Source organism: Priapulus caudatus, unplaced genomic scaffold, assembly GCF_000485595.1.
Source record: "Priapulus caudatus unplaced genomic scaffold, Priapulus_caudatus-5.0.1 Scaffold13, whole genome shotgun sequence".
NCBI classification, from domain to species: domain Eukaryota; kingdom Metazoa; phylum Priapulida; class Priapulimorpha; order Priapulimorphida; family Priapulidae; genus Priapulus; species Priapulus caudatus.
Genome location: NW_014577074.1, coordinates 929,248 through 944,226, shown reverse-complemented (window position 1 = coordinate 944,226; position 14,979 = coordinate 929,248). Strand labels below are relative to the sequence as shown.

The window sequence follows — 14,979 nt, the reverse complement described above, 5'->3', positions numbered from 1 at the left end:
TGTTTCGCCTTGTAACCTGACACACATAACAGTCTTACTAATTTTACTACATATTGCAAATTGTTTCAATCAAATGTTTCCATCAGTGTCAGTGACCGGGAAGTCCGCCATGTTTGTTTATTGCAACCGTTTCGATGGGCAAGATGTGCAGATGACTACTGCGCATGCGCTGTGTGCGCCCTTGCAAAACAAGAGGCGCCTGCGCGCATGCGCACTTAGGAGAGTCCAGTTTCGGGCGAGCGTCCAAATACTACGGTACATGTGTGTGAGAGAGAGAGAGAGAGAGAGAGAGAGGTGTGTGTGTGTGAGAGAGAGAGAGGTGTGTGTGTGTGAGAGAGAGAGAGGTGTGTGTGTGTGAGAGAGAGAGAGGTGTGTGTGTGTGAGAGAGAGAGAGAGGTGTGTGTGTGTGTGTGAGAGAGAGAGAGCTAAAAGTGTGTGTGAGAGAGAGATATCTTTAGGCATATGGCTGGTGTCGGATTAGGATTAGAATACTCGTAATTGTGTTTCAATTTGTTTGTTATAACTTGCTTACCCTTGTTTGAAAACAAGCTCCATATTTTGGAAATTAAAATTCCCATTTTTAGGACGTCCTGAATTAAACTATCACTAGACCGTCCTCAAGAATAGGTCTAGCATTCCTCTTTATGAACTGAATGTGTAGTTAAAATCTCATGTAAAAAAATACTTGGGATAGAAGTACTGTACAAATTGCGACTTGCAATAAAATTCCTATATCTAACCAGAGCATCAACCATCTTGATCGTGATCGGTGGGGGGAATTCCGTTTCCGGTTTGTCATGCACAAACACAAGTGCACGCATCCGGCTAATGTCAGCGCCCAGGTGTTAACTTACTGTAACATTTATGCAATAATGTGATTGCGTATTCGTTGTTTATATGTTTATGCAATTTTAAAACCAATGTGAACAGTGTGACCTGTGATTACTTATTAAAATGGACAAGGCATCTTCAAAACAGTATAAGGTTTATAAACTATATGATAAACAACACGAACCAGTTCTTGAAGGTTTGCGTGTTGTTGAACTAGGAACGACAGAGAAACATTGTCTAGAATGTAAGTTTAAGTTACTTTAGTTAGCAAACATTAATTCTAAAAGTTCATTGCAGCAGTAAATTCGCATTCATAAGCCAAATGGCAATTTAATCTTTAGTCAAATCAATTGACTGTACAGACAGCAACTTGTTTTTGGAAAGGTGTGACTGTGACAGTGTGAGAACAGGTTTTAATTGTTGCAGCAGACTGAGCAGTATACTATACGGTCTATACTATAGCCTATAGGCTATAGCCCGCGTACAGTTACCGCTGGCAGCCAGGCGCCTGGCAGCAGCTGGCAGCCAGCGGCAACTGTACGCGGGCTATAGTTACTAGAGCTAACTGAGCAGTTACCCATGCTCAATGCTTTAGCTTTACCCAAACCGTGGTGGTGTGGAAGAAAGCTATTTTAGCTTAAAAGTTAGGTGCTCTATTCAACCTTGCTTAGCGCTAGTAGTAGTAGTGTGCCATTGCATTGGGAAGACACGTAGCTATCATTACTTGTTTAACGTTTCTTACCAAGGCAAAGTTATGTATCGTATGGTCTTGCAGATAAGTAATTTAGAAATTACCCACCTAACTGTTGGAGGATTAAATTATAGCCAGTTGAAACATTGTCATAATCATATAGGACCAAATATCATAAACTGCCTAACTTACATGCCTGAATTTCCAGCTGCTTATGTTTGACAATTCCTACACAGTCATGCTGTGTGTTCACATTTTATTCCAATTGATATAACCTACTCTCAGCCCCTCCACCCCCCCCCCTCATCACTCAATAAACGACATGCCAGGAATTCCTAGGAAGAACCCTGGATAACATATGCATATTCTGCTAATTCATGGGGGGTAGAGCAACAATTGTAACTGCCATAGGAATGGGAAGACAGGCACTAATTGTAATGAGAAGGGGAAGATTAAAGTGGTGTTGGAGGAGGAAATTAGTTTGAGAAGTTGGTAAAAAGCTACAGTTAGTTGAGAGGAAATGAAGGAGCATACGGATAGATGGGCAAGAGGAGCTAGTATAGGATGAGAGGCCAAAGACGATGGATAGTAGCTTGATTATACAGAGTTGTGAGGGGTATATACCAGCCAAAAACTCAATATATAGAATCGGTTATTTAATAACTTTTCAGTGATTGAAGGTAAATTATGAAGTAATCACCTTAAAATTCTCTTCTTTATCTATTTTTTAATATTTTTATTTATTCATTCTCTTTTGCTTTCCTTGTATGTTCATTATGATAATAATCACCCACATCCACCATCACCACCATCCATACCACTACCCTACTACTCCCCCCACCACCTTCCACTTCCTTGCAGTTTAACAACCTACGATTGATCCTCTTATTCCTGTCATTCCCTATTTCTCCTCCATCTCTAATCTCTTCTAACATGTCAACATAGCAGTGTAACCTGTTAATATACTCCTGATGTAACTCATGTAATATAAATTGTTCGTAAAAACCCTATATGGTATTTTAATGGTATTTTGCTACCTATAATATAGGTTGCTTTGCCTGTCTGTATCATAAGAATGTGATATGATCTATATTAATGGGTTTTGTGGTATATTTATAGATGGAGAAGAAGGTAAATTTCATCAAAACACAAGACTGGAGTTCAGTGTGTCAGAGAAGATGGCATGTACTGCATGTTGTATTAGTTTCACAGACAGAAAAGATCAGGTAGTGTAATATGTCAGTTATTCAAAATTGCTATGTGTAGGTAAATTGGCTGGCAAAATATGAGGGACACAATGTGACAGGCTGGTGGTCTATAAATATCATGATGAATCAATGTGATAATCTTTTATGATTTCACACATTAATGTCTTCCTGCGAAAATCGTGTTGCCAAACATACAGTCTCACAATTTGCATAATTTTAACAATATACACATGAACCTGTTTACAGTTGTACAGTAAACTGTCACACCTGTCTGGGGGCAATGTGTTTTTTGCCTAAATTATACACAGCATTTTCACTGTGTCAGTTCTCAGCAAGGTTGAGATGTATGATGTTGTGAGAAATAACTGCATGTACACAAATTACTGGCACTATCTGAAACCACAGCTGAAGGGGATTCTCGAGTTGTATTTATATGAGCTGGAATAAGCTTGATACTCATTTTTCAGCTTTTTTTCCAAAGATAACAATCGTCATTATTTATTATTTATATGGTATTTTCTATGATTTCCTACAAAAATGGTTTCACAGGAAAATCTTTTATTGGAATAACATAAGTGTTAAAAAATAGGTTACTTTGTTAGTAATTACAAGGTCATCCACCATACATAACCCTGTATAGCATATTAGCTTATATTTTTGTGATTAAGCCTCACACTTCATTGTCATCTGTTTGCAGGTTCATCATTACAAATTGGACTGGCATAGATATAATCTAAAGCAGAAAATGCACAATTTCCCAACTGTGTCAGAAGAAATCTTCGAAGATATTACAGGCATGTATATACAGTTTTATTTTATAGTGTTTATGTGAATTGTTTGTCCAATGTTTTGGCTAATGTACAATTGATTATATCAAGTATATAAGTCTAAACATCTAGTTTCATTTAAAGGGACAGTACCCTCTAGGATTTTACTGCATACAACTGTACTTACTGTATAACAAATCGTCTATACCCACACGTATTTGTTACCAGATACATAATTTAATTGTTATAATTAATTACACATCAACGCTACGAAATTTGAACGACACCATGACACCCGCGACCGTGCTGCCAACCCGAAAAAGTTGCGTATTTGACCATTTATTTTGCACGTTACAGACCGAGGGCTAATCACAAAAATGCAATTATATTTATACCTAAATGCTATTTAACCGAACGATATTCATTTTAGGGCAAATTTATCCATATTATAACTGAAAACTATATGTCGTTTATAAGATATTACAATCTTTTTGCTTTTAAATGAATAAATAAGAACCACCCTCGGTCTGTAGCCCTTGGCTGGAAAGTGGTTTTGCGCAATTTATCAGATCGTGCGCTTTGAGTGGCGCCACCGTCATTGTAATCAAACTGTAGTCGTTAGTTTAAAAACATTAAAAAAAATATTTCTAATGGTGATTGAACCATGAAACTTTTTATGTAGCGTAATTATAACCTAAATTAGCTGAAAATAACCCTAGAACCTTGAGTAAACTCTCCCTTTAAAGTGAAAATTTCAAAGTGCAGCCAGATTGTTTCTAGACATTTAGTAACATTTAATTTAGGGGAATAGACCCTCTTTTCAATAACCTCGTTATATTACGATAAGTTGAACCTTGCCAACAGCTAATAATACCTTGGCATTATTAGCTCTTGATATCATCTCACTAATAATTAATAGTGTTCATATCATAATTACGTTATATAGCTATTGCTTCTTTGTGAGGGTATCATGGAATTTTGGGGTCTGACTAAATCAAAGTAGGCAGAGACTAGATATCAAGGGAAACCTTGATTGTCTAAGTCCACAAAACTTCATGTTGCCTTGACAATTGACACTCCACGAACTGTGATGATTTGCCATTATCACAGCACGTTGATAACAGCAAATCATCACACTGCGTGGAGTGTATGACAATTGGGCTATAACTATTTTTGTCATATGTAAAATCAGAAGGAAATAATACTAGGGGAGTATGATGTGATACACAATTCCACATACTAGCCTTGGTCTACCTATTTAGTTGTAAATCAATAAACATAAAGTCTAACCTTACATTAAACATACATATATTCATGATATATATTCCATTCCTACTTGTTTTTTCTATGCATATCCACAATTCACGAAGTTTGAATAGAAATGCTATTTTCACCAACCATTTTCCTGCCATATAAACCACAAATGCCAGTGACACTTACCAACAGGAAATGTAGTTTTTAGTACTTTCTTAGTGTTTTGACTATCTTTGTATTTTACCAGATCTGATATATATTGCTTACGTTCACTGGTCCATCTCTCTTTCTACAACATTGTGTATGCTAGGTGGCAAGACTGCTCACTGGGTGACATTGATTTTTAGCTTGCAATGTTGGTTTTTATTTTATGGTACATGACATGCTTTGCACTAATTACAGTGTGCTGTTTTTTACAGCATATAACTATGTTGAATATGTGTTGTCTATTTGTAATATGTGATGTTAATTCTCTACCTTCATCAACCTTAGCACATTTTATTGTTTTTTAAATTTATTAACTAATGTTTTAACTCTTAACTCACAGGGGATGTGTCAAGCATCTCGGGCTCTGATACCGATGACTCAGAATCAGAATCGCCTGGAGAAGGTGACGGATCTTCTAGCAAATATCTTGCAGACAATTTATTCGGCTGTGATTCCAAGAGCATGGATACCAATGAAAAGGGATCCATAAATAATGAGGAGCAAAGCATGCCATTAACTCAGGCTATTATGAACAGAACCCCAAAAATTTTCCTTAGAAATAAGTCTGATCAACTGCTGGCTGTCTACAGATGTATAACACATAGCAAAAAGGTAAGAAACAAATTAATTAAGCATAGATGATTGTAGCATAGATTTTACTATTTAAGTTCTTCACTTGATGGCAAAATTACAAACGCTTTGATGAATGTTATACATTATAAAACAACACAGCTAAAAATCTTGCTTTAATTCTGATAGGTTAATAGTAATAATGGGTATTATAATTGAAACATGATCTACATTAGCGATTAACAGTTGAATGTATTATGATTTAGGATACTCCTAGCAATGATGACCTTGCTAACATAATAGCAAATATTCCCGATCACATGAACTGGGCTATTATTATGGCAGGAGGTGGTCATTTTGCTGCTGGCATATTCGACAAGTATGTGAAATAGATAGTATATTGTACCTACTAATTAATTTCTACATTTGGAAGTTACTTTCAGTGTAGGAAGTTGCATTTAGGATTAGGAGTTGATCAATAGTAATCTCATAGTGTACCAGAAGTATTAATCGTAAGATAAAGAGTTATTAGATTTTGCCATGAAAAATTTAATTTCTCTATTGATTCTCCATGTCTTTAGCAGTAAATCTGATAACTTGCAGGGATGAGATAATGGTGCACAAGACCTTTCATCGTTACACTGTACGAGCGAAGCGTGGAACATCTCAGGGAACGTATGATGGTGCTCATGGAAAAGCCCGATCAGCAGGAGCTAGTTTGCGCAGATACAATGAAGCTGCCCTTGCGCTGGTACGCGGCTGTGTTCCAACTAGAACATTGATTTTTGAACCTTAAATAAAATTTGAGTATTTCAGTAAGGCATGCTTCTAATTCTCTTTTGTTGAGTTCTAAAGTAATAATACAATGCTAACTGAGGTAACAGTTTTCATTCACGCATTATATTTTTGACTTTATTTACATCACTTGGGTTGTAGGATAAGTAGCGTAAAGCTTTCTAAGCTTCTTCATCTGAAAATTTTCAATGACTGTTAATTTAGCACTGCTGAAACCAACATTAGAATCACTTGATTTGCATGTCCAAGAATTGATGAATTCTGTCATGGAGTATGTTCTAACAATATCTGTGTACACCAGGAAGTCAAGGAGCTGCTAACGAGCTGGTCGGACAGAATTACAAAATGTGATAGAATATTTCTGCAAGCCCCACGATACAACCGAGGCATGTTCCTACATGGTAAAGATGCTCCCATCAACAAGAACGACCCTCGCATTAGCACGATACCATTTCCGACACGTCGTCCTACGCTCAGTGAGATCAAACGGGTGCACAGTTACTTGTCAACTATAGAGTGCTTTGGTATGACTGATACTTCCACCATTATATGCATTAGTGTCTAAATAATCTTTTGATGCGAATTTACAGTATTTGGTATGAAATTTGTCCAGTATATATATATATATTTTTCCATTTAGTCAATAATAGAAGTGCTCCTGGTTGTTGTAATGGTAGAAGTTATGCAGCAATAGATTGGCAGTATTGTGTTGTGCCACTTGGTTTGTATAGTGCTACATGCGTGCAATGCATATGCATTTTGCTCCATGGTAAATGTAGTACTTATGTGTTACAGGTGAGGGTGCTGACATTAGAAGTCATCTACCAGTTTCTCCTAGAAAGCTGTTGGGCAACAAGAAACGTCATAACTTGTGGGTCAAGCCAGAGACCCATGATGTAAGTGATTCTGCAATTTTATCTGGCCAGAAAGGGGGAAACAAGGCCAACCAGTCAAGCGACCATCCTGAGATACCAGGTATGTGTTTGAGTATATATCCTTTAACATACATCTTTTCTCATGGATTTTATGCATTTATATATTTGCTAATATTCACACGCATGCCACTATAATCAGGATAATTATTGAACCAAATCTACTGAGGTTATTGTTAGTGTCTTGAATGCTAATTTTCTTAACTTTGGTTTCTATCTGCACACAAATATTTTTAATGTATCAAAAATTTACATTTTATATAGATAAAGGTGTGAGTGATAAAGCTTACTGTTACTTTGTTTACTGTTAAGCTGTTTGCTGGCAATCGATAAATTATACATTGTGTAGCTCATATAAGTGTGGCATAATATCAACATTGTATACATACATATACATATATACTAAATATTGTTTGTGTATATCGTATATTTAAAGAGGATCTAGGCATCCTTAGTGGCAGCGATGATGGTGAAATGGATATGCTAGTTATAGAGGAGAGCATAGACACACTGGGTCTTCAGGAGATGGTCTGTAAACCTAAACGCCGACGACGCCGTAATAAACCGAAAAAACAGTCGGTGACTTCATCGGCTGGCCAACAGCAGGCGGACACATGCATTCTCAGTGAGTTGTTTGCCAAGTGTTTGCTTTCTAACCGTGATGTTACCACTTGCACATTTATATGATAAAGTGCGTAGAGCGTGATATAGTGTGTAGATCTTTAATAAAGTCATTCTGAATCAAAATTAAAGTGTATATGGAGATGCGTATCATTATGCCACATTAGTGATGTTTATAATTCTTGTGAACTTTTAGTTGTCTGCTAATTTCTTATTCCTGTATTTTCAGATGAGGAACATCATCAACTGAAGAATGGTTTATACACGGCTTGCAAGACTGGGAATGTGGAAGTAATGAATCAATTGCTTAACCAATTGAGCCAACCCTCCCCTGCTGCGCACTCACCTGAGCAGACTGCTTTTGCTGAGATACTTAACGGAGCGTTCGGCGAACTAAACAGTACACTGCTACATGTTGCTGCAAAGGAGGGGCATGTGCATGTAGTAAATCAGCTCCTGGAAGTGGGTAGCAACCCCTGTATACGGTAAATTGGTTTGAAAAGAAGCTTATACACACTTCTCTTGTTACAGTATTTTCTGCTTCTTATTGTGAAAGGTTTATTACACTGGTTATGCTTCTTATTCAGAGGACTAGTCACTCGAGTAATTCAGCAATATCTGATATTACTCTATACATTTTTTCCCATCATCGGTTCAATATGCAGTTCCACCTTAACTTATACATACATGTATTACAATGCAAATGTATTTACAGTTGGATGATTCTTAACAAGAGCTAATAATACATTGTATACATGTATTATTATTGCTTGTTGCTAATAAATTTAAATGCCGGTTGCCATTTGACAGTGACAAGAAGGATAGAACACCATTTCTAAATTCGAAGGATAAAGCAACAAGAAACGAATTCCGTAGATTTATGGGAAAATATCCTGACAGATATGATTACAGAGAAGCACAAGTAAGTTTTTAGCTCATCTGACATAGTCAGATGCAGCTTGTAGAATCGCTTGATCGTCCGTCCGTGCGTCCGTGCGTCCGTCAACAGTTGGGCACAAATCTTAACCGCTCGACGTACGGTCACGATATTCGGGTCGTTGGGGGGGATCGTCAAAACGAGTTGGGATGTCGAAGCTGGGGGTCAAAGGTCAAAGGTCAAGAGGTGTAAAAGAAGGGGGAACATTCACTCCTTAACTTAAGGTATAGGGAGGAAATGCAGAATTGCGGCACAAATCTAAACGGCTCGACGCTGCTCGTGATAGTCGTGTATAGGCATCATGGTAGGAAAAGCCATCACTTGTGCCGAAATTGAGGTCACAAGGTCAAAGGTCAATGGCACAGGGCAGATTTAGACATTTTCTGAGGACATGGTCTGACGGAGGCGATTGAAAAACTTTTTTGTTTCAGCGGTGACCTAGCATTTTTATGGCATTATTTGAAAGGACCATGAAATCTACTTTCTGCTGACTGCGAAGAGTAAGTGTCAGATAACTTTTGACCCTCAAGAGGAGGGTTAAACATGGTTTAATTGTTGACTGTTAACAAAGGAGTGAACTGCTTTTGCTATTAGAGCCGCCCTCCCCCCCCTCGCCCTTCCTCCCTTCCCCCACCGCTCCCCACCCTCCCCTACCTCCATCTCGATCGTGGGCGTGTCCTAACAATGATGTGTACGCAACTGCGTGTCTGCATATCTGCGCCTAACAAAACGTAATTGTAACAAACAAAATTTTACGTTTATAATCGTAGCAACAGACCTCAGATGAGCCCAGACGCTCTGCGGCTCTTGTTATTTACTTAGTGAAGTTTAGCACCTGCTGTGCACTGTTTTGCACAAGTAACTTGCGATTTTGCCACCATTTTATTATTTAATTGAAATTAGCCACATAACTTCTATTGGATCTGCTCGTCTGCAGGCGCGTATATGTGCGGCCTTTCAAATTATACATTTAAATCTTATGGGGTATGTGCCCAGTCTGTGCGTGCATGCGTGCGTGCGTGCACGCGTGTCAGTGTCACAGCATCAAATATGTTGTGCATTCAGCATTTGGTAACTACCCATATTTCACATAAGATTCCAAGTTCACTGACAGAAGAGATGGAAAGGGAGAGAGCAGCAAAGGAGAAGGAAAGAAAGAGGTTTGCACAGAAAGCTAAAAAGGAGCGACAGAAAGAGCTGAAGGTTGAAGAAGCAAGGATTGCAGCAGAGTGCAAAGAGAAGAAGAGATTTTTAGAACTGTCTGATCGAGAAAAGGTATTGCAGGATTGAAATATTTCAAATTCCTCTTTAGGGATCAGTACCAACTCTATGTGCAGACACTGCAAGATGTCCTCCCTGAAAGGATTATTGTACGGATTCATCTTTTCAAGTTCTGGTTTGATATTTTTAAATCAACCTTTGTGTACCATTCATAACAGAATTTGGAGTAACTAACGAATGTCGAAGCCAATATACAAGATGCCTAATGTTACATTACTTTTGCTGTTCTTAATAGAGGGCGCTAGCAGCAGAACGTCGTATGGTTCAACATCTGCAGGAGCAAGGCTCCTGCATACCTGTCCTCGCAAGGTGCTTTCAGTGTGGCACTGATATGACAGGACAGACACCATTCGAGTATATGGACTTCAAATTCTGTAGCACAACCTGCCTGAGGGAACACAGAAAGCATGGTGAAATTGGCAGGTAGAATTTATCATGGCATACACACTACACCGGGCAATTTGTGAACTTGTGAACACGTGGATCAAATTTACTTCATGTACAGTATATAGAAGTATATGTATTACATAGCTCTACCCGTGTAGCCTTCACTCCCGCCACAGGTCTATACACCTGACAGTGCTGGGAAATGGCAATGAATCTATGCATGACCGGCTAAGCTGCAGCCGATAATACAATAGAAAACTACCCTAGCTGACAATATAAATGTTCTTGTTTAGCCTGCCATCCTCAAATTAAACTTGCCTCACCATAATCTGTCCATTTATTGAACAAAAACTAACCGAAACACGCAGCCATCTCTGATTTGAATACTGAAGGTGCTACGAGCAGGCAGTCTGCCATGCTGTGAAGGTTCACTGCTACTTCCCAGCACTGTGGGTCATATACCCCTGTAGCTGGTGCAAAGGGCTACACAGGTGGAGCCAATTTATTTATCAGCTAGGTTCTATGCTATGCTATGGACTTCAAATTTCCTCTATAGCTGCACATAACCGACGGAAGCACAGCTATATGGAAAGCTGGAACTTAATAAAACATTCGAAATTTTATTCACGATTGGCTTTTGATCTTATTCTTTGGCCTGATAGCATAGCTCTTGCCAACTAATGTACAAGTGGAGCACGCATCAACCATTATGCATTTCAGAAATAAATAAATGATTTCTCTGGTTTTTAATAATCTTATACATCAGTCGTTGAAAACAAGCAATGACGTATGCACTCAACCTAACGACTTGAACGACGAGATGAATTATTTCATATTCGGCTAGGTTCTAAAAATAGGTGTGCAATGTATTATTGCATACAGAATTATTCATATAAGTGCCGAACCTTCATTTACGAAAATATAAAATTCATTCATTACATAATACAAATGCTTTTCTGTTTATGTTTTAAAATGTTTACAAAAACATTAGATTAAATCAGGTAAAAATATAATTGAAATATATTACATTTCAGTTTGACAATTTGTACTCCTTGCATGATGATATAATAAAACTATTTTATTCTATTTATACAAATTTTGCACCTATACGAGTTTATGTATTGTTTCCTGGTCTTTAAACCTTTCTATGTCTGCCAAGTTCTTCCACCAGGGGTATAGGAACGTTTGGGTTATCAGGCCAAACCATGGAGTAATTTTAATTCCTCTAACCTTTGAATTATCTGAAAGTATAACAAGGCACATACCATGTAAAACATTATCATTAACACGCATTTATCTACATTCCATCTCATCTAATATCAACTCTGTATATTTGCCATAATACAACTTCTTTCTGAAGATTTGCTTTGCAGTGAGCACAATTGAGGACAGAAAGTGGTATTAGTTGTCACGTTTGGGAAATGCAATGCTTAAACATATAATTTGTGAATAACTTGCAAAATAACCGAATTATTGACATTCATATACCACATTTCACCCAGTCAGAACTATGTAACTGTAGATATTTTCATATTTTATCTAACTCATATTTGATTAAAAAAAAATTATTGTTATGTTATGGCCACGTAAGTGCTATCTGACCTCGCTCACCCAAACACTTTCACACATAAACTTTTAATCAATTTACATTTACCTATAAATTCTCTCAGCTCATTTGAGCTGACAAACTTTGTACTCTGAACTTCATTTTGATTCGGCTTCACATCAACATCTCTCTGGATAAATAGGATGTGGTCAATTTCATGCTCTCCCCACTTGCCATCAGAAGGTGCCTTATAATGTATACGTGTCAAATACTGAAATGCTTCCAGTGGTACCTGCAGTTCAATATTGAGAGAAAATGTATAGTTATATGAAAGAAAAAGCAGGCAAGCATTCTTTTTTCACATCTTGGACTGGTATTGCAATGAATTAGTATGCATAACACTACAGAATATTAGTGAATATAGACTTTTACCAAAGGTTGATCATTGTGACGAAGGAACAACTACCACTACCATTAACATTGTCATGTGGCAATGTTGTTAACATGTATCTATCCGATCTCTTTTGTCCTGTTATAAGTAACGATTATTTCATATTTTGGGAACACGATGGGCAATAGAATCTTGATACGATGAAAAATAAAGATATAATGAAAAGCTGGTGATTCTGCAAAAAAACGTCACCATTACCTTTAATAATTGTTTTTTAAAGGTTTTAAGAAAATCTCAAAATTCCTTATTCTCATACCTGATCTTGACTGATACCTAGTTCATGCTCAAGTTTTCTCTGAGCAGCTCTTTTTACACCTAGATTATCATCAAGGGCCAGCTCCGCCTCAAAATTTAATGGGTGACTACAGCATGTGTTTGTCCAGTAACCTATGAACAGAACAAAATATAGTGTGACTTTAGGGGATAATCCATATCCATGGAGTTAGGGTCTAGAAAAAGTATAGCAAGTTATTTCTACAATTTACCATACCATTTTCACATTTCACACCTCAAACGTTAGCTAACATTTTTCTCACTATGTCCCACGAGCCAATTTGATTTAAACCTGAACATCTAGGTGTTTTTCTTTATACCCTATACTTTTTGGTGTCCCCAAATCTACAACCTGCATATTTAAGCCTGGTACCGTACCTGGAAAGGTAATTTTCTCATCAGATCTTTGTTGAAGCAGAAGTTCATTTTTAGAGTTGAACAGAAAGACACTGAAGGCTCTGTGAAGAAGACCTGCAATTTTCAGCAGTAAACAGAATAAATATCATAATAGTATACAGCAGAATATTTCAATTAGATCCCATGGCCATGCTCACTATATACTATATCACTATATACTATATCACTATATACTAGATGGTAATGGACTACCGATTTTCTTAAAAATTCACATTCAATCTATTGTTGAAAATCCATGTGTTCAATGAAGTTGGTAGGTACACTTTATATACTACCATTATTGTTTATATTTAGTTTTGAGCTAAACATTTTAATATCCTACTCCATGGAGCAAAAGCATACCTAGTTCTGTATCAAATTAACCTCATTAACTTGAACATACAACTAAGCACACAAAGTCAAATATTACATATATCACTCAAAATGAGCTGTGATGCTTATGCTTGGATTCTGCAATTTAGGAAGTGCTATTCTCAAAATAGCGTGAGTCTAATGGGGCTATTCAGTGAAACAACTGTATATATTCCGTGAATATGCCTTTAGGAGATAATAACCTTATTTAAATTAGTACTGTTTCTAATTAAAGCAGGTTGACTATCAAAAAAATAAAAAATATGTGCAAGACCTTGAACACGTCCAACTTCATGGTAAGATTCAGTTGATCAGTGCACAGTTAATTATAGCTATAGCAGTAATAGCACATCTAGACTGCAGAGAGGAAGCGGGGAGGAGGAGAGAAGAAGAAGAGCAATTAACATATAAACATAATTACCGAGACAGTATAAAGGAGGGCGTATTGGAGGGAAGGTAAACATTTTGAAATGGGGATAAAAACCAAGAATACTCCATACCTTTGTTAATATTCTCCATCAAATGGCAGCTCTTTTTTGTATCCGCACCAATTTTCCGGTCTTGTTCATCAACAACAATGCACTGCTCAGCAAGAAGCTCTACTTGTGTGGGATCCAAACCTTCCATATCATCTCCTGTTTGAGAAGCCATCCTAGTTTCAAATATAAAAATTTATAATTTATATGAAAATACGTTAATTGGGTTATTTCTACTTTGCATTGGCTTAGATTGTACAACATGGTTCAGTGAATATGATCAAGCACATATAATGTGCTTCACCAAATAATAAGCCAGGGGGAGAAGGTACAAGATTTGGAGGAAGGATATAGAAAACAGTAGCAGAGATCAAGGAGGAGGGGGTAAATATAGGAGGAGAGAAGGTAGAGGAAGTATATAGAGGTCAGGAAATTAAGGTGGCGAGTGAAAGAGGTAAAAGAGAAGGAAAGAATGAAGAAGGGAAAATGGCAGAGGATGGTAAAAGGTAGAGGAATGGGAGATGTTAGGGTGGCAGATTATATAAAGGGAAATGCATAATTAGAGAAATCAGATTATGTTGAAAACCACCAAGCCGTCTATGTCATGTGGTACCTATAATAAAGTATAGGCCACTATTGTGAAACACGCAGTGGGCCATTATTCATCCGGTTTATACCGTACATACACATAATTGACCGATGTTCAGCTGATGTGTTTATAGCCAATCGAGACTGCTTTGCATCACACGACTCCTGATGATTGACAGTGAAATCCCCCTAATCCGTAGATACGGTTGGTTCAATGGTTGCACAATGCAATCAGTAAGAAATTGTTTACATTATACGTCACTCACGCTGCCAGGGTCTATGTCTCCCTGGGTACTGCCGGAACGTACCCTGGTACTATCTAATATGCCGGAACGTACCCTGGTACTATCTAATATGCCGGAACGTACCCTGGTACTATCTAATATGCCGGACCGT

At 37.5% G+C, this 14,979-nt stretch overlaps 3 protein-coding genes across 6 annotated transcripts in view; 1 reads left to right on the top strand and 2 right to left on the bottom strand.

Annotated features, from left to right (window-relative positions):
• The window catches only part of LOC106808739 (ADP-ribosylation factor-like protein 5B), a gene marked incomplete in the record, with an annotated part of 15,117 nt that extends 14,345 nt beyond the window's left edge, over positions 1–772 (bottom strand). Inside the window, 1 exon segment of the mRNA XM_014811579.1 lies at positions 533–772. Coding sequence (XP_014667065.1) covers positions 533–578 — 46 coding nt within the window.
• A 30-nt stretch (positions 773–802) lies between these two features.
• LOC106808707 (ankyrin repeat and zinc finger domain-containing protein 1-like) lies at positions 803–11,108 on the top strand. Its single transcript, XM_014811538.1, has 13 exons — positions 803–1,075; positions 2,642–2,748; positions 3,428–3,524; positions 5,299–5,570; positions 5,795–5,907; positions 6,132–6,279; positions 6,625–6,847; positions 7,119–7,298; positions 7,692–7,880; positions 8,106–8,361; positions 8,687–8,798; positions 9,909–10,088; positions 10,330–11,108. Exons 1-13 carry the CDS (start codon positions 955–957, stop codon positions 10,519–10,521), a joined length of 2,190 nt encoding a protein of 729 aa, XP_014667024.1. The 5' UTR covers positions 803–954; the 3' UTR covers positions 10,522–11,108.
• A 100-nt stretch (positions 11,109–11,208) lies between these two features.
• The window catches only part of LOC106808717 (isopentenyl-diphosphate Delta-isomerase 1-like), an 8,615-nt gene continuing 4,844 nt past the window's right edge, over positions 11,209–14,979 (bottom strand). For all 4 annotated transcript variants that reach the window (XM_014811549.1, XM_014811557.1, XM_014811564.1 and 1 more), the window contains exons 3-7: positions 14,020–14,171; positions 13,130–13,222; positions 12,735–12,865; positions 12,136–12,319; positions 11,209–11,722 (exon numbers count right to left, since the gene is read on the bottom strand). In XM_014811549.1, coding sequence (XP_014667035.1) covers positions 11,586–11,722; positions 12,136–12,319; positions 12,735–12,865; positions 13,130–13,222; positions 14,020–14,171 — 697 coding nt within the window. In that variant the 3' untranslated portion in view covers positions 11,209–11,585. The remainder of the gene's footprint in view (positions 11,723–12,135; positions 12,320–12,734; positions 12,866–13,129; positions 13,223–14,019; positions 14,172–14,979) is intronic.

Bases quoted from the DNA above. Each gene is read 5' to 3' on its own strand.
- LOC106808707 (XM_014811538.1), top strand. From the start codon at position 955: ATGGACAAGGCATCTTCAAAACAGTATAAGGTTTATAAACTATATGAT. The intron at 1,076-2,641 runs GTAAGTTTAAGT...GTATATTTATAG, and splicing joins AGAGAAACATTGTCTAGAAT to ATGGAGAAGAAGGTAAATTT. The intron at 7,299-7,691 runs GTATGTGTTTGA...GTATATTTAAAG, and splicing joins CGACCATCCTGAGATACCAG to AGGATCTAGGCATCCTTAGT.